Genomic DNA, 21426 nt, shown 5'->3' with positions numbered 1-21426 from the left:
TCCCACTGTGACCATTAACATATCAGGGCTGAATGTGGGATGCTGTAAAAAGCTACAGCAGAGAAACCCAGACCAGGACATTAACATAACTCTGCCAGCATGATCTCTCTCCTCTCTCCACTCTCTCCTTCACCCCCCTCCTACATGGATAAGTGCTTACAAGGCAAACAGCTAAGTGTTAAGATTTTCTCTGACTCTCTCTCCCTCAAAATCTCTCTCTCCCTTTCACTTCCCCTCTCTTCACTTTTTATTTTCCTGTCTCTCTTCCCCTCTCTCTTTATCGTTCTCTCTATCTCCCTCTATCTCTCTTTCGCTCTTCCCCTCTCTCTCTCTCTCTCTCTCTCTTTCACTTCCCCTTTCTCCACTTTTTCTTTTCCTATCTCTCTCCATTTTTCTCTTATCTTGTTTTTTGTGCTATGTTAATTATTGAGCTGTTTTGTGTTGTTGAATGCCTGCCAAAACAACACAGTGATAATGAAAGTGTGAAAAGCGACCGCAACAATCTCAATATTTCACCCAAGAAATACAGTAAAAACATTCACTTTTCCTGTTTTCACAAACGCAAGTGTACTGTTAGGCTACTGAATAAGCACATTATGTCTAGAAATGCTTAGCAATGTAATGGATGCTGGGCTTTCTTGGAGAGCGACTGTATTAATCATCACAGGCACGGAGGGACATGCACTCCTGATGCGGAACAACTATGAAATATTGTCATGATAATGGGGTCAATAGCTGAGGAATTTCCAGATTGAAGGAACAGTTCTATTTCTCATAACTCAGCAGAACTCTGTTGGTTGTTGGACTTGACCTTGGTCAAGGTCTTTCTGTTCTTGAGCTTCTGTCTTCACACATACTGTGACCCAACTTGTAACCATTCATGTATGACCGGCCCATATGGTGATTTTCCGCTAGAGACCTACATACTGCACCTACATTAAATTAAATATAATTAATATTGATGTTGCTGTTGCTGTATCGCTGCTTGCAATCACTGACCCCCCCAAAGTAGGACAACTGTTTTACACAAGGTACTGGGAATAGAGTAGGGGCAAAAGGATCAAGAAGACAAACCAACTTTGACAAGTCTGAAATTTGAGGACACCCCCCAGAGATGCAAGAAGACTATCAAATTCAAGCTGTTCGTTGGTGGAGGATCTCGCTGTGAGCCCAGCAAACATGATAAACACAACAGAAAATACAAGCATTCTGCTTTACCGCAACCCTGAAAAGCTGAGACTTGACAAATAACAGTGCTCAAAGTGTCAATCATCCATGCTACAAGCCTCTGTTCCCCCCACAATTGAGGGTAGAAAATAGCTATTTTTGTAGGCTATGCATTTCAGGGGAGAAATAAATTAATTAATAAGAGCAGTAAGGGAATTGTGATGGTAGGGAAGTGGCTGGTTGAAATGTTGTTGTCCATTTATGACAGAAAATCTATTGTGTGAAACAGGCAATATTCATTTACAATGTCCTCCTCTGAGAAGACCACTCTAAACAAGCAGATATGAGATAACCATTTTCAGATTGCAAAGTGGAGAGTGGGGTGATATGGAAAAGGGTGTTTATTGACATAAAAAAGACTTGATCTTCCCTTAATCACTTTGTTTACATAACTTTCTTACATAAGCCCCCCTCCTCCTCTGCAGCTCACAATTCTAATCAACATAACCAATTCCAATTCCCTCTCTCTCTCTCTCTCTCTCCCTCTCTCATCTCTATTTCATCCCCTCCTATTCCCTTAGCAGTGATGTACCTCTGAAGCCTTGTAGAGAGAAGAGTAGGATAGTTCTGGCTGGGTCTTTGTTTGGTTTGAAAGTGGGCCATTGGTATACAGCAGAGCCTTGCCAGAGAGGCGTGTAGAAGGACACTAGAAAGAGATCTGGACTTGATTATGTAAAGAGAACGTGTCTACCCAAGAAAGATATTGGTCAACTGCAAAACATACAGAATTCTGCAGCACGGGTACTGACCAAGATCAGACGGAGAGTACACATTAGATCGGTTTTAAGGTGTTCTGCACTGGATGCCTGTGAGTTTTAGAATTCATTTTAAGATTCTTCTATTGGCTTTCAAACCAATCCACAATTGCGCACCCCAATACATATCAGACATGGTTTTAAGTTATGTACACAGTAGGGCCCTTAGGTCCTCTGGTACTGGCCTTTTAACTATGCCAAAACCAAGAACCAACAAGCATGGAGAGGCAGTTTTTAGTTACTCTGCCTCTTGCCTCTGGAATAGCCTGACAGAGAACCTGACGGGGGCCGAAACTGTGGACATTTAAAAGAGATCTTAAAACACCTTTTTAGCTTTGCTTTTCCTTAGGGTCATTTTTTTTCTTTCAGTTTTAATTTGTCAATCTTGTGTCAATCTTATGTTTCTTGTGTAGTAAATATTTCCTTTTTTATTTTCATTGTATGTTTGTTTTTTCCTGTGAAGCGCATTGTGTTGCATTCATGTCTGACATGTGCTATATAAATTCAGCTTGATTTGATGTAGCTGAGCCGTCTGCTGTTGCAATGTCTAGGATTTTTTGTTCCCACATTCCCACAACCAACCAACATCATGCTCTCTCTTCCTCTCTCGGGATTATAAGGATTTTAGTCATTTGGGCTCTGTGACGGTAAAACATTTACGTTTTCTTTATGGGGGTATCAGAGTTGTATCTGTGCTGTACTGTGTGAGACTATTGGTTCTCTGTAATATGTGGTTGCGTGGAGGTATCTTGTTGGCATTCAATTCATTTGATATGGACTAATCCCACAGATTAGATTTGATCACAAAACCAATCTCACAGCATCTATCCACGGCCGCTTGATAATGACTGAACATGTTGCTCACACACAGGCAATCTGTAATTGTATTTCTTTATTCATTTAATGGCGGCTGCTGTTTGGTGGTGAAATGTATGGAAATGACATTCATACTCAGTCAGGTAATAACACAAACAGAAAGTATAAAGCCTGATGTTTTAGAGTGAACAGCAAGCAGTGGTGTTCATTAGCATTTTGCATCGTGCTTTGTGATAGCTGATGGTAAAGGATCACAGAGGAGCAGAATTTGGCTGATTTGTCTCAGTCTCAAGCTGTATAGAAAGTTTTAGGAAACACCCTCTTAGAATGAACAATAAGTCAGCTGCATAGTATGGAAATAGTGATTGTCTGATTGCTCTGTAATGTACAGCAGGTTGACATGTGTGGGTGTCATTATTTTGTTGAATCATTTTTTGTATTAACCAAAGTGTTTCTTATATGTAATTAAATAAACCTGAAATTCATATCCCAAATATACACAGATTAACATAGACACGCATTTAGCACCTTTCGGAAAGTGTATGGGTCATCAGCTAGCCTCGTGGTTAGCGTGTTGGACTAGTAACTGGAAGGTTGCAAGATCAAATCTGAGCTGACAAGATGAAAATCTATCATTCTGCCCCTGAACAAGGCAGTTAACCCACTGTTCCTAGGCTGTCATTGAAAATAAGAATTTGTTCTTAATTAACTGACTTGCCTAGTTAAATAAAGGTTTCAAAAAAATCACACTGCTCTTTTCCCACATTTTGTTGTCTTACAGCTTGAATTGAAAAAGGATTACATGTAGATGTTGTGTCACTGGCTTACACACAATACCCCATAATATCAAAGTGGAATTAAATATTTAGACATTTTTACAAATGAATTAAAAATGAAAAGCTGAAATGTCCGGTCAATAAATTGTCAACCCCTTTGTTATGGCAAGTCTAAATAAGTTAATGAGTTCAAATTGGCTTAACAAGTCACATAATAAGTTGCATGGATCCACACTGAGTGCAGTAATAGTGTTTAAAATGACTACCTCATCTCTGCACGCCACACATACACATTACCTGTAAGGTCCCTCAGTCGAACAGTGAATTTCAAACACGGATTTAACGACAAAGACCAGGGAGACCAATGCTTTGCAAAGAAGGACACCTATTGGTGGATGCATAAAATATTTCGAAAGCAGATATTGAATATCTCTTTGAGCATGCTGAAGTTATCAATTACACTTTGTATGGTGTATCAATACACCCAGTCACTACAAAGATACAGGCGTCCTTCCTAACTCAGTAGCCGGAGAGGAAGGAAACCGCTCAGGGATTTCACCATGAGGCCAATGGTGACTTTAAAAAAGTTACAGAGTTTAATGGCTGTGATAGATAACTGAGGATGGATCAACAACATTGTAGTTACTCCACAATACTAACATAAATGACAGAGTGAAAAGAAGAAAGCTGGTACAGAATCAAAAACACGTGGTAAAGAAATGAACTTTATGTCCTCAATACAAAGCCTAATTGTCACGTTCTGACCTTAGTTCCTTTGTTTTGTCTTTGTTTTAGTATGGTCAGGGTGTGAGTTGGGGTGGGCAGTCTATGTTTGTTTTTCTATGTTGGTTTTTGAGTTTGGCCTGGTGTGGTTCTCAATCAGAGGCAGGTGTCGTTAGTTGTCTCTGATTGAGAATCATACTTAGGTAGCCTTTTTCCACCTGTGTTTCATGGGTGTTTATTTCCTGTTTAGTGTTTTTTCATTCACCTTACGGGACTGTTCGTTTGTCTTTCACTTTGTTATTTTGTATTTTTATAGTGTTCAGTTTATTTTATAAAAAATATGAACACTTACCACGCTGCGCTTTGGTCCTCACCTTCTTCCACCAACGACGACCGTTACGCTAATGACACATCACTGAGTCCCACTCTTCATATTTTCGAGCGTGGTGCTGGCTGCATGATTTTATGGGTATGCTTGTCATCGGCAAGAACTAGGGAGTTTTTTCAGGATAAAAATAAATGGAATAGAGCTAAGCACAGGCAACATCCTCTGCTTTCAAACAGACACTGGGAGACAAATTCACCATTCAGCAGGACAATAACCTAAAACACAAGGCCAAATATACACTGGAGTAGCTTACTAAGACAACATTGAATGTTCCTGGGTGGTCTGTTTACAGTTTTTACTTAAATTTGATTGAAAATCTATGGCAAGACTTGAAAATGGTTGTGTAGCAGTAATCAACAACCAACTTGACAGAGCTTGAAGAATTGAAAAAGAATAATGTACAAATATTGTACAATCCCGGAGGGCAAAGCTCTTAGAGACTTACCCAGAAAGACTCACAGCTATTATCGCTGCCAAAGGTGATTCTAATATGTATCAACTCAGGGGGTTGAATACTTATGTAATCAAGTTATTGTATATTAGTGTTTTATTTTTCATAATATTTTACAAATGTTAGCATTTTTCTTTGACTTTGACATTACAGAGCAGTTTGTGTAGACAGTTGACAAAAGGTAGTAGAGAGTAGACAGTAGCCAATTAAATACATTTTAATCTCACCATGTAACAATGTGGAAAAAGTCCAGGGGTGTGAATACTTTCTGATGGCACTGTATGTAACTCTATAAGTGGCGGTCAGTGCTCTTTATGATGAGGGAGGACAATTTCTCTCCGGCGCCTAGAGCGTTTTCCTCCAGCCGCAGGACGCCAACCACAGGGACGATCCCGGGGATCCGGAGTGGACCGGCCGCTAAGGTGCAGAAACCTGAGGAACCGGCTGAGGACTGAGCCTGAAGAGCCGGCTGAGACCTCCCCGGTTGCCTCGGCTGAGGCACAGGAACCTGTTCACCCATCTTCGGCATGGGAGCCTATCGAACCCGCTGAGGCATAGGAGCCTACAAACCGGCTGAGGCCTCCCAGGTAGCTCCGGCTCCAACACCCGGACCCAACATCACCCCCCCAAAAAAAGCAAACAAAAAACACTACCTGAAACAGGAACAATGATGACTGGGGAAGAAACTAAAGGTTGTGACATACAGTGGCTTCCGAAAGTATTCACCCCCCTTGGCATTTTTCCTATTTTGTTGCGTTACAACCTGGAATTAAAATAGATTTTTGGGGGGTTTGTATCATTTGATTACACAGCATGCCTACCACTTTGAAGATGCAAAATATATTTTACCGTGAAACAAACAAGAAATAAGACAAAAAAACGGAAAACTATTCATCCCCCCAAAGTCAATACTGTGTAGAGCCCCCTTTTGCTGCAATTACAGCTGCAAGTATCTTGGGGTATGTCTCTATAAGCTTGGCACATCTAGATACTGGGATTTTTGCCCATTTTTCTAGGCAAAACTTCTCCAGCTCCTTCAAGTTGGTTGGGTTCCGCTGCTGTACAGCAATCTTTTAGTCATCACACAGATTCTCAATTGGATTGAGGACCGGACTATAACGAGGCCATTCCAAGACATATAAATCTTTCCCCTTAAACCACTCGAGTGTTGCTTTAGCAGTATGCTTCGGGTCATTGTCCTGCTGGAAGGTGAACCTCCGTCCCAGTCTCAAATCTATGGAAGAGTGAAACAGGTTTCCCTCTAGAATTTCCCTGTATTTAGCGCCATCCATCATTCCTTCAATTCCGACCAGTTTCCCAGTCCTGCCGATGATGCTGCCACCACCGTGCTTCACTGTGGGGATGTTGTTCTCGGGGTGATGAGAGGTGTTGGATTTGTGCCAGACATAGCATTTTCCTTGATGGCCAAAAAGCTAAATTTTAGTTTCATCTGACCAGAGTACCTTCTTCCATATGCTTGGGGAATCTCCCACTTGCCTTTTGGCAAACACCAAACGTGTTTGCTTATATTTTCTTTAAGCAATGACTTTTTTTATGGCCACTCTTCTGTGAAGCCCAACTCTGTGGTGCCATATTCTTTCCATTTTTTAACAATGGATTTAATGGTGCTCTGTGGGATGTTCAAAGTATTGGATATTTTTTTATAACCCAACCCTGATTTGTACTTCTCCACAACTTTGTCCCTGATCTGTTTTGAGAACTCCTTGGTCTTCATGGTGCCGCTTGCTTGGTGGTGCCTCTTGTTTAGTGGTGTTGCAGACTCTGGTGCCGTTCGGAACAGGTGTATATATACTGAGATCACTTAGATTGCATACATGTGGACTTTGTTTAACTAATTATGTGACTTCTGAAGGTAATTGGTTGACCAGATCTTATTTAGGGGCTTCATATCAACAGGGGTGAATACATATGCACACACCACTTTTCTGTTTTTTTTTATTTTTAAGTTATTTTTTTCATTTCACTTCACCAATTTTGCCTATTTTGTGTATGTCAGTAACATGAAATCCAAATAAAAATCTATTTAAATTACAGGTTGTAATGTAACAAAATAGGACAAACGCCAAGGGGATGTATACTTTTGCAAGGCACTGTATCAAGGGCAGGTAATCAAGGAGGTGATGGAGTCCAGGTGAGTGTCATTATGCGCCTAACGCTGGTGACAGGTGTGCGCCCTAACGAGCAGCCTGGTGACCCAGAGGCCAGAGAGGGAGCACACGTGACACAACATAGCTAATAGGACGTCTTCCGGAAGTTGTCATAATTACAGTGTAAGTCTATAGAAGGGGGTGAGAACCATGATCCTCCTAGGTTTTGTACTGAAGTCAATGTACCCTGAGGAGGACGGAAGCTAGCTGTCCTCCGGCTACACCATGATGCTACCATACAAAGTGCTGTTGAGGCTACTGTTTTTCTGCCTGCATACCAGAGTCCTCCTCACTAGCTAGCGACAGGCAAAAGGACACTGTCTACCGGTCATTCCCGCCTCCCACTAGTACAGCAGACGTGAGGCTAGGACAACACCATGAACTAGCTAGCTTGCTAGTTAGCGACACTGTGTGCTAGGTTGCTAATTAGCTTGCTAGTGCACAATGTCGCCCCGACTCCTGCCTGCTGTGTACCAGAGTCCTCCTTAGGACTAGCTTGCTAAGCTAGCACACAGTGTCCTTCGCTCCCGCCTGCCGAACACCTGCCCTCACCATCATTAACAGAACTGCGGGAAAAGTGACCGACGGGGGCGAAGGACGGGGGCGAAGGACACTGTTTATCGGTGTATGGCTAGATAGCTACCGTTGATGACTCACCATGAATGTAATTCTGCTGCTCTATCAATCATAGCCTACACTCATCTTGGAGAATAAATATCAATGTGGATGGGTAGCCAGGCAACTGTGTCATAGCAAAAGAGAGAAGACCATTGTGGTTGGCCATCTGTATTAACCGTGCTACCTGCTGCACCCCTGCCAAAGAGGTGATGGTGCCTTCCAGGAAGCATCCCCCCCCCCCCCCCACCCTCTCTCTCTCTTTCTCTCTCGCTCTCTCTCTATATAGACTGAATTAAATCAGCTGACAAATGGTATCTCCCTACTCCCGTATGGAACGCGCTGCCGCGCCGAAGCCGGCTGCTGCCCGAGCGTTGAAAGCGTAAAAGGTTGCCTGTGGTTCTTTACTGTTGTGGATGTCGGACTGACTCCGGCGAGGGAGAATTCTTCGCAGCCGAAAGGGAGGTTACTTTTCCGCGGCAGTGGCGGAGCGCGCTGACCATGGCCTCCAACTTTAATGATATAGTGAAGCAGGGATACGTGCGGATACGGAGTAAGAAACTAGGGGTGAGTGTCACTTTGCTGAAGGAGAGGAGAGGCTTCTACGTAGTTATTTGTGGTCAGGACAGGCAGGCAGCAGTAGCCGCATCAGGAAGGCAGGCAGGGAGGCAGGGGCACTAGGAAGGCAGCTGGATTATTTAGAAAAGGTTTAATTGCAGGCAGCTGTCCTGCTTTGAGTTTTACAGAGTTAGATAATAGAGGAGCAAAACAACATGATTCACTTTCCTTTAGTGGTTGGATTTGTTGAGAGTTTTTTTCGTTAATATGTAGGACATTAAACAGAATATGAGGGCAATAACAATGTTTCAAATTGGGATAGTGTTTGCTGGAGATATTGTCAAATTCACGTTTATTATCTTGCAAAAAGTTTGATGATTATTTATTTCCTTCATCACCACATTGATTACTAGGTTGTCAAAGTTGTAATTTAGGCTACTTCCCTAATTACAGAGGCAACTCCATCATTGACAACAGCTGTTTCTAAATTATATTCAGTCCATGCAGGGCACTGACTCCTTGCCTACAAGTATGATGGATATAGATGGTGTCAGGATAATGGTGAAGTATTGTGTTGATAAAGACTGGATGGTATATCAGAGTGGTTGTGAAAAATAGGCTAAAGTGGGTAATCTAGCATAAAGTAGACTGCAACTGTGGTCAAATGAGTTGTATTGATCAGAAGCACTGAAGCACTGCAACGAGTAAACAACTAAACTATAACACAGTAATACAGTTGTAATAACAGTAGCAATGGCGTATGTTTATAATGCTTTTCAAAATGCTCAAAACACTTTGCTTACATTACATACAATATCATTCTAACAGTAAATGGTGGTGATGATGGTAGCCTGTACTCTGTGATATTCCCTGGATCTTTAAAGCCAGCTGGGGTATTTTTAGATTACAGTACATTACAGAATTAATGTAGAGCAGAAATCTTTTCCTCTGACCATGATGGGTGATGCTGGCTAATGATGTCTGCTTTCTTCTCCCCTGCCTTGCCCTCATCACGACTTTGTCTTCGTGCATTTACATCTTAGAATAAGACTATTGCAATTCATTTTTCTACGATGAAACATTTATGATAAAAGAGAAGGAAAACAACATTTGATCCTCTCATTCATCGTATCGCTCCATTTTAAATCTCTCTGGTCCACATTGTTATGCGTATTTGTGAGTGTATATTGTGTTCTGGCACAGTGCTTTGCTGTAACTTTGTGAGTTAGATAATTCAACATTTGGCTGTTGTGGAGGTGGCTATGTCAGGACAGCTACCTTTCATCATGCTGGTTGTGAGGCAAGAGCTGAACAGCAATATGTTATTTTTGTTCTCAGCCTGTCAACCTCCCCCAGCTTGTTGTTTGAATCTAATGCCATGCTGGTACGGTCGTGTCTCACCTCTGATAAAGCGTGTGGTGGACTGGACAGACTGACGGACAGAGAACCTATAGGAGGACTGTCAGACACTGAGAGGTTGTCCTCCTCACCTTCTGCCTCTCCAGTTTTGCTGCTGGACTGTTTCAGGGTCGAAACAATTCCATATCGGTGCTAACTCATAACCTTAACCAAAAACAATTAGGGCAGGGGTATTTAACTGTTACCCTACGGTGTCCAGAGCCTGCTGGTTTTCTGTTCTACCTGATAATGAATTGCACCTCGTGTCGCAGGCCTAGATCAGGCCCTGATTAAAGGGAGAGAATGAGAGAAATAAAACTGTGGACCTGGCTTCGAGGTCCAGAGTTGAATATAAGGGCATTAGAAGGTTAAAAACAAAGCTGACCTTACTGTGCAATTTGTGTATGTTCTTCAATATCACTGTAGCAGTTGTTGGATGTTTTTTTTCTCCCACTCAGCGAAGTTCACTGGTCTGTAAAATGGTCTGTCAGACGTGAAAAGGTCCAAGTTGACATAAGAACCATCGCATCATGACTGACCTTTCAAAACCTAGCCTCCTCCACCCTCCTCCGCTTCCCCCTCTCTGACCTTACTCTCCAGAGGGCTACCATTTCACATATTTTCCTCCTTTCAATTTCTGATTATGGAAAACTACAGTTGGATGATATTAGGATATTTCTTCTGTGTGGTATGAATTTCCGCGGCTAACAATAGATTCGGCGGAAAACCTCATCAGCATCAGTCAACCTGATTGGCTCATTTTCGAAGCTGGTCATGTGTGAAGGTTAGATCGTACTGTGTCAGTCTTTCTGCGGAATTGTTAAAAAGGTCTAGGCACATTTTTGTTCTTCCCTCTCTTTGTTTATATGTCATGTTTAGTCACTTTACCCAGCCTTGATGGAAGACATTTCTACTTTAGAGTCTAGACAACTCCTTTGTTGTATTTTTACTTAGATATACTTGAAGAGTTGTGAAGAGTTGTGTGGTGTATTGATATAGTCAACTAAGCCTCCGTAGCTTGGAGATTCAGACTGGCTGAGAGTCAGAGATTGTTGTCTCGCCCTCGCCTCACACCTCTTCCTCGCTCCCTCATATCTTCCCCTCTCATAACTTGTCCCTGTCCCTCGTCGCTCCCTGTCTCTCATCTCATCGCTCTCTCACCTCTCCCTCTCTTCCTCATCTTTCACACTCTTTCTCACCTCTCACACAACTCAGTCTCTCACGCCTCTCTTCCTCTCTCAGATCTCCCCCTCTCCCTCATCTCGCTCCCTCTCCTTAATCTTTCCCCCTCTTTCTCACCTCTCCCCCTTCTCTCTCATCTCTTCCCCGCTTTCTCAGTTCCTTCTTTGTCCTTCTAAGCCTCTTACACCCTTTTCCCTCTCACTCTGTCTCTTACCCTCTGCTTCTCCCTCTCTCTCTCTCTCTCTCTCCCTCTCACTCTGTCTCTTACCCTCTGCTTCTCTCTCTCTCTCTCTCTCTCTCCCTCCCTCTCACTCTCTCTTACCCTCTGCTTCTCCCTCTCTCTCTCTCTCTCTCTCTCCCTCTCACTCTGTCTCTTACCCTCTGCTTCTCTCTCTCTCTCTCTCTCTCCCTCCCTCTCACTCTCTCTTACCCTCTGCTTCTCCCTCTCCCTCTCTCTCTCCCTCTGACTCTTTCTCTTACCCTCTGCTTCTCTCTCCCTCCCTCTCTCTCTCTCTCCCTCTCACTCTGTATCTTACCCTCTGCTTCTCTATCTCTCTCTCCCTCCCTCTCCCTCTCACTCTCACTCTCTCTTCCCTCTCCCTCTCTCTGTCTCTCTCTCCCTCTCTCGCTTCTTCTCACTCTGTCTCTATCCCGCTCCCTCTCTCTCACTCTCCCTCTCACTATCTCTCTCCCTCTCTCTCTTCCCTCTCTCTCTCCCTCACTCCCTCATTCATTCACTCACTCACTCACTCACTCACTCACTCACTCACTCACTCACTCCCTCTCTCTGTCTCTCTCTCTCTCTATCCCTCTCCCTCTCTCTCTCTCTCACTCTGTCTCACTCTGTCTCACTCTGTCTCTCCCTCTCTCACACACACACACACAAACACACACACACACACACACACACACACATGCACACACACACACAAACGCAAATGCACGCACAGCTGCATTGGGTGGCCGCACACACTGGCCCAACACGTGGGAATTGGCACAAAATCACACACAAACAAACAAGCAAACAATGTTTTTCCAGAGTAGGTGGTTCTTCAATTAAATCTAATCCTGTGGCTTTCTACCATAAGCTATTACTTGTTTTCTGTGCTCCGACTCAGTCTGCCCGGGAGACAGACAGACACAGACAGACAGACAGACAGACAGACAGACAGACAGACAGACAGACCAAACTAAATATAAACTGGTGGTGAAGGGCCTACCACTGTGTAAGAAATAGCTACGATGGCATAGGATATTGCCATTATCCCCATATCCTGTCTTTCTCTGTGAGAAACGGAAGCATAGACTGTCTGGGGAAGGGAGCAAAACATGACCTTTTAGTCATCTGAATGCAGGTCCATGTTCCTCAGGTTGAGGTTTGTGCTAGAGATGAGGAAAGGTCAACTGTAGCATGTCTCTATCTTAGTCATAACTAATGGATATAGGAAGCACCATTTAGTCACTTTTACAGTTCCCTGGCTATCAGCCAGGCTGCCATTCAAAGTCACATCCCCGTAAATGGTGACACTGTAAATGTGCCATCAGGGAGGAAGGGAGAGAGTGATGGGGGGAGGAAGGGAGAGAGAGAGGGACCGAGAGGGAGGGAGAGAGGGATGGGGCAGGAAGGGAGAGAGAGAGGGAGCGAGAGGGAGGGAGAGAGGGTTGGGGGGAGGAAGGGAGAGAGAGAGAGAGAGAGAAAGATTTCTGTTTTCAAAAGAGTGATATTGAGAGAGATTGAGAGTGAGAGCATTTTAATTTAATCTGACCCTGATTTGATTGTCGTTAATCTTGCTTGAGCTCTTTATAGTACTCCCTGTTATGCTCTGAGAGTCAACACATTGTCATCTCCCCAACAAGTCCAATCTGCCACCATGTTGTTTTCCCCCTGACTAAGTTGCTTCACTCCCTGCCCATTCACCTCGTATTAACTCCCCTAACCGCTCTTCTTTGTCTCTCCCGGGGTGTTCTTCACTCAACCCTACTCAAAGGGGGCTCTGTCCTCACTGATCGCTCAACTGAATTTTCAGAATATGTATTGTAACAAATCAAATGTGATTGGTCACATACACGTGTCTAGCAGATGTTATTGCGGGTGTAGCGAAACGCTTGTGTTTCTGGCTCCAACAGAGAGCACTAGTATCTTAACAAGGAGTATTACTGTAAGTGTGTGGTTACGTTGCCTGATGTGGTTGGGGACGGAGCGCACAACAGACGCACCAGGCCAGTAACAATGGTTGTATTGTGGGAGATGCCCCAGCCAGTTAAGATAGGATCTCTACTCACTGTGTGCTCTCACTGTTAACGATGACAGGCTGGCCTGGATACAGGGCGTCAGGAGATTCTCCGCAGGTAGACTAACTCACTAGGCAACTCTCTCAAACTGGAGCTGCAGTGACTCTCCTTTAACTGGTGGTGAGTTTCTGGAAAGAGGCAGGCGATTTCAGTGAACTTCCCATTTCTAAGAATGTAAGACTTTATTTTCCACCATTTTTGGAAATGTGAAGTTGTTGATCTAAACAATATGGCATAAGGATATTTCCACCAGCTAAGTCACTGTCACTGACTGGCCGTTGTGCTGTACTCGGAGGTGAGTTTCTGGAATGAGGCACTCGGTTACACTGAACTGTTGTCAGCTGAGCTTTCCTGTTAGATAGTTTTAAGGATGCTTCCAGAAGGACTGCTCTAGTGTATAGCCCCGCATCTGTATATTCGGTGAGAGATGTTGTTGGAACCCAGCGGATTAACTCACAGATATGCAGGGCCAGGCGTGGGCGTTCCTTCGTTCGTTCGCTTGGACCAATTTGTTTTTCTGTTTTCATCAGCTGCTATCAGACACAAAAGACCTAAAGACAAATGACTGGCTCTTATTGGGCCTGATGAATGGCGTCTCACAGGATATGGGAAACAACACAGCCAACATTATTCACAGTGAAAAATGTGCTACTATTCAGCTCCTTTCATAAATAAATCTCTGTCTTCAGACCTCGCTTGAATATTTCACATCAATGATCCCCGCTGCTCTTAATTATCAAAAGAGCTTTTTACTCTGAACAGGTACAAATGTTGCTATTAGCAGTTAGAGATGTCTAAGGCCCAACTGATGAATTAATGTGCCACATAGAAGGGCCCGGGGGCTCACAATGGGGCATTGTGTGCATCAATACACTTTCTTCTCCTCTGCTCCTCCTCCTCCTCCTCCTCTCTGCCATTCCCTCTTGAGGATGCCTGGGAGGTCTCTACCCTCTGTCTCATTCTCTCTCTCTCTCTTTGTCTTTCTGTCTTTACCCTTTCTCTGTCTGTCTGTCTTCTTCTCCTCTCTCTCTCTCTCCCTCCCTCTCTCTCTCTGTCTGACATCTCTCTCTCTCTCTCTCTCTCTCTCTCTCTCTCTCCGTCTGACATCCCACCACCTCTCTCTCTCTCTCTCTCTCTCTCCCTCGCTCTCTCTCTCTGTCTGACCCCCCCCCCCCCCCCCCCCCCCCCCGCGCCTCTCTCTCGCTCTACCCCCCCCCACTCTCTCTGTCCCTCTCTGTCCCTCTCTCAATATCAATTCAATTTCAATTTAAGAGCTTTATTGGCATGGGAAAAATATGTTAACATTGCCAAAGCAAGTGAAGTATATAATAAACAAAAGTGAAATAAACAATAAAAATGAACAGTAAACATTACACTCATAGAAGTTCCAAAATAATAAAGACATTTAAAATGTCATATTATGTCAATATACAGTGTTGTAACGATGTGCAAATAGTTAAAGTACAAAAAGGAAAAGAAATAAACATAACTATGGGTTGTATTTACAATGGTTTTTGTTCTTTACTGGTTGCCCTTTTCTTGTGGCAACAGGTCACAAATCTTGCTGCTGTGATGGCAGACTGTGGTATTTCACCCAGTAGATATGGGAGTTAAATCAAAATTGAGTTTGTTTTCTAATTCTTTGTGGATCTGTGTAATCTGAGAGAAATATGTGTCTCTAATATGGTCATACATTTGGCAGGAGGTTAGGAAATGCAGCTCAGTTTCCTCTCCATTTTGTGGGCAGCCTGTCCTCTCCTTAGAGCCAGGTCTGCCTACGGCGGCCTTTCTCAATAGCAATGCTATGCTCACTGAGTCTGTACATAGTCAAAGCTTTCCTTAAGTTTGTGTCAGTCACAGTGGTCAGGTATTCTGCCACTGTGTACTCTCTGTTTAGGGCCAAATAGTATTCTAGTTTGCTCTGGGGTTTTTTCTCCCTCCCTTTCTCTCTCTGTCTGACCCACCCGCCTCGGTCTCTCTCGGTGTCTAAACCCCAGCCTCTTTCTCCCTGTCTCCCTCTCTCCCCCTCTCTCAATCCTCTCAATAATACATCAAGCTGTCTGTCCCGACTACTCCCAACAGCAGCTTTGTGTTTTCATTGTGTTTGTGATAAACTGCTCTGTAAAGTGCAGAGTTCACTAATCCACACACAGAGAGGGGAGAAGTCACAGCTCAGCGCGGATGGAGGGAGGAGAGGACTCCCTACCACGACAATTTAATCTCCCAAATCAATCCCTGATACCCTGATGCTCTGGCACCACAGACTGAGCCAACTGCTGCACCATCTAGCCTCTTAACTAGAGGGGAGAGACACAATCAGAAAACGCCTTACTTGAGACAGACACTTGAGACATTTCATTGCATAATCATTTGTGCTCTTTTTATTCAAACAGCTCACTCATTTCCTCTGATGACTCTGTCCTTTTGGTAATGACGTTGACCTTGATAGTGAAGCACTGGTGCATGGTTCACTACCATAGCCTGTCGGTGTGGCTATAGGCTATACTATGTAAGTGAAGGAGGACTGAGATAATGGATGTACTGCAAACACTTTTACTGATATCACAAACAATTGCAAAACGCATCATAGAACCCTGTACATAAACAGTAGCTTTTGCAATGCGAATAATTCATTTCTCTCAGGATTAACACAAGGTACAAACGTCTCCCAGTTTAGAATGACAGATTTGATGATGTACAGCGCCATTTGAATTGTATAATTCTCCATGGCGTTATTATCTTCTACGGACACACTTGAGATTGACCTATGAAATCCCGAGGCTAAAGGTATCTATCATAGCTAGTAGCTCCTTTAACGCCATCTCTCACATCCCCTTCTTCTCTTCTTTCCCCTTCATTAATCACTCCATCCCTCTGGGCTCACAAACCTACTGAACAACTCAATGGGTTCATGCCTGTGTGTGCGTGTGTGAGTGTGTGAGTGCGCGCGCGCGCGCGTGTGTGTATGCGTGTGTGTGTAAATCTGATCTACCTGTAGCTCAATCTAATTTCAGAGGTGTGCGTTAACAGGAAGTATGTGGTTTTTGTGTTATAGTGTGATCTTGAAATAGGATATTTAATTTCTGTAGAGGAGGAAATATGAAGTATGAAGTTTCTTAGGAAAAAAGGCTTTTAGCAGGAAGCGGTACACCTTTATTTTAGAATTAGAGATGTAATGACTTGTAATCTGATGAATCTCTCTTTGCTAGCTTTCATCAGGAAGCTGTAAAGGAGTTACACATCCACATAACCATCCACATGGCCTAGTCACGGCAGTCTCTCTCTGTGTGTGTGTGTGTGTGTGTGTGTGTGTGTGTGTGTGTGTGTGTGTGTGTGTGTGTTTGTACTTTTGCACGCTACCTGTTTGTGCACGCTACACTCTTCTCTTGTTTTAAATAGAGAAACATCATAAATTTTCAATCAAAGATCACTGCATTATTAAAAACTCCCAAATACAACATTCTTTGAATAATGAACATTCAGCCTAAGAAACAATATTTATTTCAACACATTTGTAATATGTATTTGTAATATGAGAGGTAACGTTGACATGTGTGTTGGCAAAGCTCTGACAGCTATCACCTCTCTCAGCACTCACCAAGGAGTTGATGCTTGCTTCTATTTATTCAGAGATGAGTCCTCTCTCTCTCTCTCTCTCTCTCTCTCTCTCGCTCTCTCTCATGGGAGTTCTTTTAATAGTAAGAAGGTGACAGTTAACTTCTCTCCCCATACAGGGCTGGCAGTAAGCTACCTGTCTGTCCTGCTGAGTACTATGTAAAATGGCACAACAGCTTCCTTCTCACAGCGCCTGGCTTACTGTATCTGCCTGCTTTTAAAAAAATGTACTACTTTCTAATGAGTCACAGTGTTACACAGAAACATGGAGTGCTGTCTCGTCCGCCCGCAATATGATCCACTTTCTATTAAGACAGCTTGTAATATTTCCTCAAGAGTTATTGTTAGAGGAATTCATTTTGGATAAGGTCTGCCAAAGGAAGTTGTAAATGGAGTACAATACCAGCCCTGGCACTGTCACTTCCATGGAAATCATTTATGGGGCCATAATGGAGAAAATAATGACTTCCATACTCATAAAGACATGGCAAACATGAAGGTCTTGGACAGTTGTCTGGATGGGAAAACGCCTATAATGTGGCATTAGTATGTGTAAGAAAGAGTGGTTTAGTGGTTGAACAATTGATCATTTGCAGATTGTATAGTATGTTTTGTATGCAAGCAGTGGACATTGAGCTAATCTGACTTAATGCTGTGAGGTACTGAGCAGCAGGCATTTAGATCACACACACACACGCACACACACAGTTCCCCCTCCACACACACACACACACACACGCCTGACCTTCCTGTGCCCTAAACACTCCTCTAACTAACTGCATGTTACCTACGCACTTCCCCACTTCCCCCTGGCATCCCAGTGATTCCCTCTCATTCTGCCCAGTAATCTGTTAGCTGAAGTGATAATTGCATTCCACAATGGCTCCATGCTGAGACTGCACACAGTCACTCTGAATCACTGCCCATGTACTCCAATGGAGTATGTTCTTTAGTGGAAATGAGACAAAAACAATATGACGAACTCCATCACTACACTTCCTTTGATGTTTACTCTGAGCGAAAAGGCCATGTTTTCCTTCTTCCTCTAACACGTGTTTAATTACATTTGGAAACTGTTAGTTAAAGTGGCTGGCTATTAGCTAAATCAAGTTAGTTACAGTATGAAAGAGATCCCTTTGGATTTTAGTAGTAGGGAAAACTCATTGTGCATATAGCCTAGTTATAACCTAGTTTGGATACATCCCAGTCCCAGTTTAAGGCATCAGCGAGCCAGCCAAAACATGGCTTCATACATGTATGGATCCCCAATGCATGAGCGAACCAACCAGAGCATCTGTACTACTTTAGGAGCCAAAACATCAGTGAACAGTAAGCCTACTGTACTACTTTAGGAGTAATCCTCAGGATGTATCTGATCCACTGGGCTAGAATTACCATCCTTAGTCCTCTGATGATATTCTAGCAAACAACTCTCTTATACAAAGTGTCCTCAAACACACAAAGAGGCATAATGATGTGGTCCTGCAACATGCAAATATTATACTCTCTCTCGGATGCAGTGGTTTGCACTACATGCAATCACATCCCCAGGTTGTGTTTACATGATAATGAAGGTCAGCTAAGCGTTATTAGAATAGTCAAGTGTCGTAGCTCTAAAGAAAGGACCTCTTTCATCCCTTTTGATAGGCTGTTTCCTTGTTTCCTTTGAGCCAGCTGCCATCGGTCACTTCACAGGCTAGCTGGCTTCCATTTGGTCTTCACACAACAGCCCACACCTGTGTACCAAGCTTATATAGTTGGCCCTGCACTTTTTGATTTATTTTTTGCATTTATTTATTTGCATACAAGAACAAAAAAAGATCTATTATGCTGAAGTTTTGAAAGGTACATGAAAAGAACATGTGCAGGTGATGTAAATAACAGACACAAAAAACAGAGCGGCTTGGAAGGCACCTCCCCCTTGACATGTACTATATATAAAACAAAACCATACAAAAAAAATGACCTGATTTTTAAGACAGATAAACAAATAATCGGATATTGAATAGCCTGGTCCCAGATCTGTAGGCCAATGTGCTTTTGTTTAGCCAACTCCTCTGCCTATCGTTGCCCATACATATCTGAGACCAAGCTAATGGCTAGCCTAATACAATGACACTAACGTATGGAGGCTAACGTATGGATGCAAATGTAGCACGCTAATGGCTAGGCTACAAACGTCAGTCCCTACAACACGGCTTGAGTATTATGAGCTGGGGTTAAATTGAGATGTCTGTGTGTTGTGAGGTGTATGCTGCCTGTTTCCCCATGCTGAGGCCGGGAGACAGAATGAATACAATACTAGTGAATATAGGACCACACTCAGACAGCCATGCTCATAAACAATAATAGACTGTCAAGTACACTCAGAAAAAAATTGCCGTGGCCTGTTTTGTTTGTCTGTGTTTGTGCTGGGCTGAATACGTTGTCTTCAGACAGACAGACGGAGTAGGGTTATTCTTGCATAGTCAAATCCCTTTTTTGTCTCTGTGTTATTGTCTGTGAACACAGCTAGCAACGAGCTGCTTCAGCCTTGTAGTTAGATTAAATGGAAATTGCTCTCTGGCTGCGGCGGGATTGCTGACTGAAGCTGTAATACCGAGAGGCTTTGGGATAAGGGATGTTTTAAAGAGCAGGCAATTGTCATGATGATGACTGAGAGCAGAATCCATCCACTGTGAACCAATTGGAAGAGTATTTTAAAATGTATTTCACAGTAGAAACCTCCTGCGCACATCAAACAGTTGGCACAGTTATACAACCATCTCAATTGGAATCAGAAATCCCACCAGGAAATACAATGGATAAAACAATGTATATACAACATTATTATTTTTTCAAACCAGTAACATCAATATATTATGCTTGTAGGGAACTGTGCTTGAATCCGTTTTTATTCTCTCTTCGAGATGTTGTGAACTATTGCAACTGCTATTTCTGTATGAGACATGTATGTTCTGACAGCCAGGGCAGGTCAGCTATCCCCAAGACTCCAGAACTCAATCAAGTGTGTGTCTGTTTATGCATATGTGTGTGTGTGTGTGTGTGTGTGTGTGTGTGTGTGTGTGTGTGTGTGTGTGTGTGTGTGTATGTACTGACATGAGCAATACACTGTGTGGTTTCCAACAGCCGAAACATTTGCCCTTCTCTCCCCCACACCTCAGAGAGGAGAAACCTCAATATTGACCTATATCTCCTTGAGAATAATTTGGCTGCTATTTCGGTCCTGTTCTTAAGTATGCTTTGTAGGGTGTGTTGACTGTATCTGCTGCTGTGTTTGACATTTTAACTAATGTTCCCGGCTCCAACCACCCGGTGGCCAACAAGGGCCGAACATCCCCAGAGTACAACCAGGATAATAAGAAAACATGAGGGAAAGCGCTGCCCTGGTTGCCTGTGCTTGACAGGAATATTTGCATGAGATTTGGGTGTGTTTTTTAACAGGGCTTGTCCTATGGCTTATTGATGTGGAATGAGAGCATAATAGCTCCAGTCTGGTCTGAAATAGCAGAGAGGGCAGAGTATGAGAGATATTCTACTGCTGAAGAGGAAAATTGTTATTTGTTGTCTTGTGTGTTATAATCTATTCACAGGCTTCTAACTAGAAGTCCTGTTTATATAGCCTAATTTTTCATTATTTCTAATGGAGGGCGGCCTGAAGCCAAATGCAGTTGTTCTCTCTTTCACCAGACCTGTGTTCCAGGCTTCTGAACCAGACTTTTCTCACTGCAAAGAGTTTCTCAACAGCTACTACTTTTTCACTTCTTCTTCTTCACACACTCCCTTCTCCTCTTCTTTCTCTCTTTCTCTCTCATCTTACACTCTGTCATGGATTAGTCTTCATTGTTTTGAAACTTCTGTATGTTAAATGTTTACTGTTCATTTTTATTGTTTATTTCACTTTTGTATATTATCTACCACACTTGCTGTGGCAATGTTAACACGTTTCCCATGCTAATAAAGCCCCTGGAATTGAATTGAATTGAACTGAGAGAGAGAAAGGGAGTAAGAAAGAGAGAGAGAACCCAACAGAAAGAGATATAGAGAGAGAGACAGCGAGAGAGACTGAAAGAGAGAGATGGAGGGAGAGAAAAAGCGAGAGACTGAAAGAGAGAGATGGAAGAAGGGAGAAAGCGAGAGATTGAAAGAGAGAGATGGAGGGAGAGAGAAAGCAAGAGAGATTGAAAGAGAGAGGAGGGAGAGATAAAATGAGAGAGATTGAAAGAGAGAGATGGAGGGAGAGAGATTGAAAGAGAGAGATGGAGGGAGAGAGAAAGCGAGAGAGATTGAAAGAGAGAGATGGAGGGAGAGAGAAAGAGAGAGAGATTGAAAGAGAGAGATGGAAAGAGAAAGCGAGAGAGATTGAAAGAGAGAGATGGAGGGAGAGAGATTGAAAGAGAGAGAAGGAGGGAGAGAGATTGAACGAGAGAGATGGAGGGAGAGAGATTGAAAGAGAGAGATG

The 21426-nt window shown here is 43.1% G+C and overlaps 1 protein-coding gene across 1 annotated transcript in view; it reads left to right on the top strand.

Moving 5' to 3' along the window:
• The first annotated feature begins 8192 nt into the window (after positions 1–8192).
• The window catches only part of dok6 (docking protein 6), an 80885-nt gene continuing 67651 nt past the window's right edge, over positions 8193–21426 (top strand). The window contains exon 1 of the mRNA XM_036935154.1: positions 8193–8486. Coding sequence (XP_036791049.1) covers positions 8421–8486 — 66 coding nt within the window. The 5' untranslated portion in view covers positions 8193–8420. The remainder of the gene's footprint in view (positions 8487–21426) is intronic.

The sequence above is a fragment of the Oncorhynchus mykiss genome, chromosome 11, assembly GCF_013265735.2.
Source record: "Oncorhynchus mykiss isolate Arlee chromosome 11, USDA_OmykA_1.1, whole genome shotgun sequence".
In the NCBI taxonomy this organism is placed as follows: Eukaryota; Metazoa; Chordata; class Actinopteri; order Salmoniformes; family Salmonidae; genus Oncorhynchus; species Oncorhynchus mykiss.
Note: the sequence above shows the minus strand (reverse complement) of the source record. Positions and strands in the feature narration are given on the sequence as shown.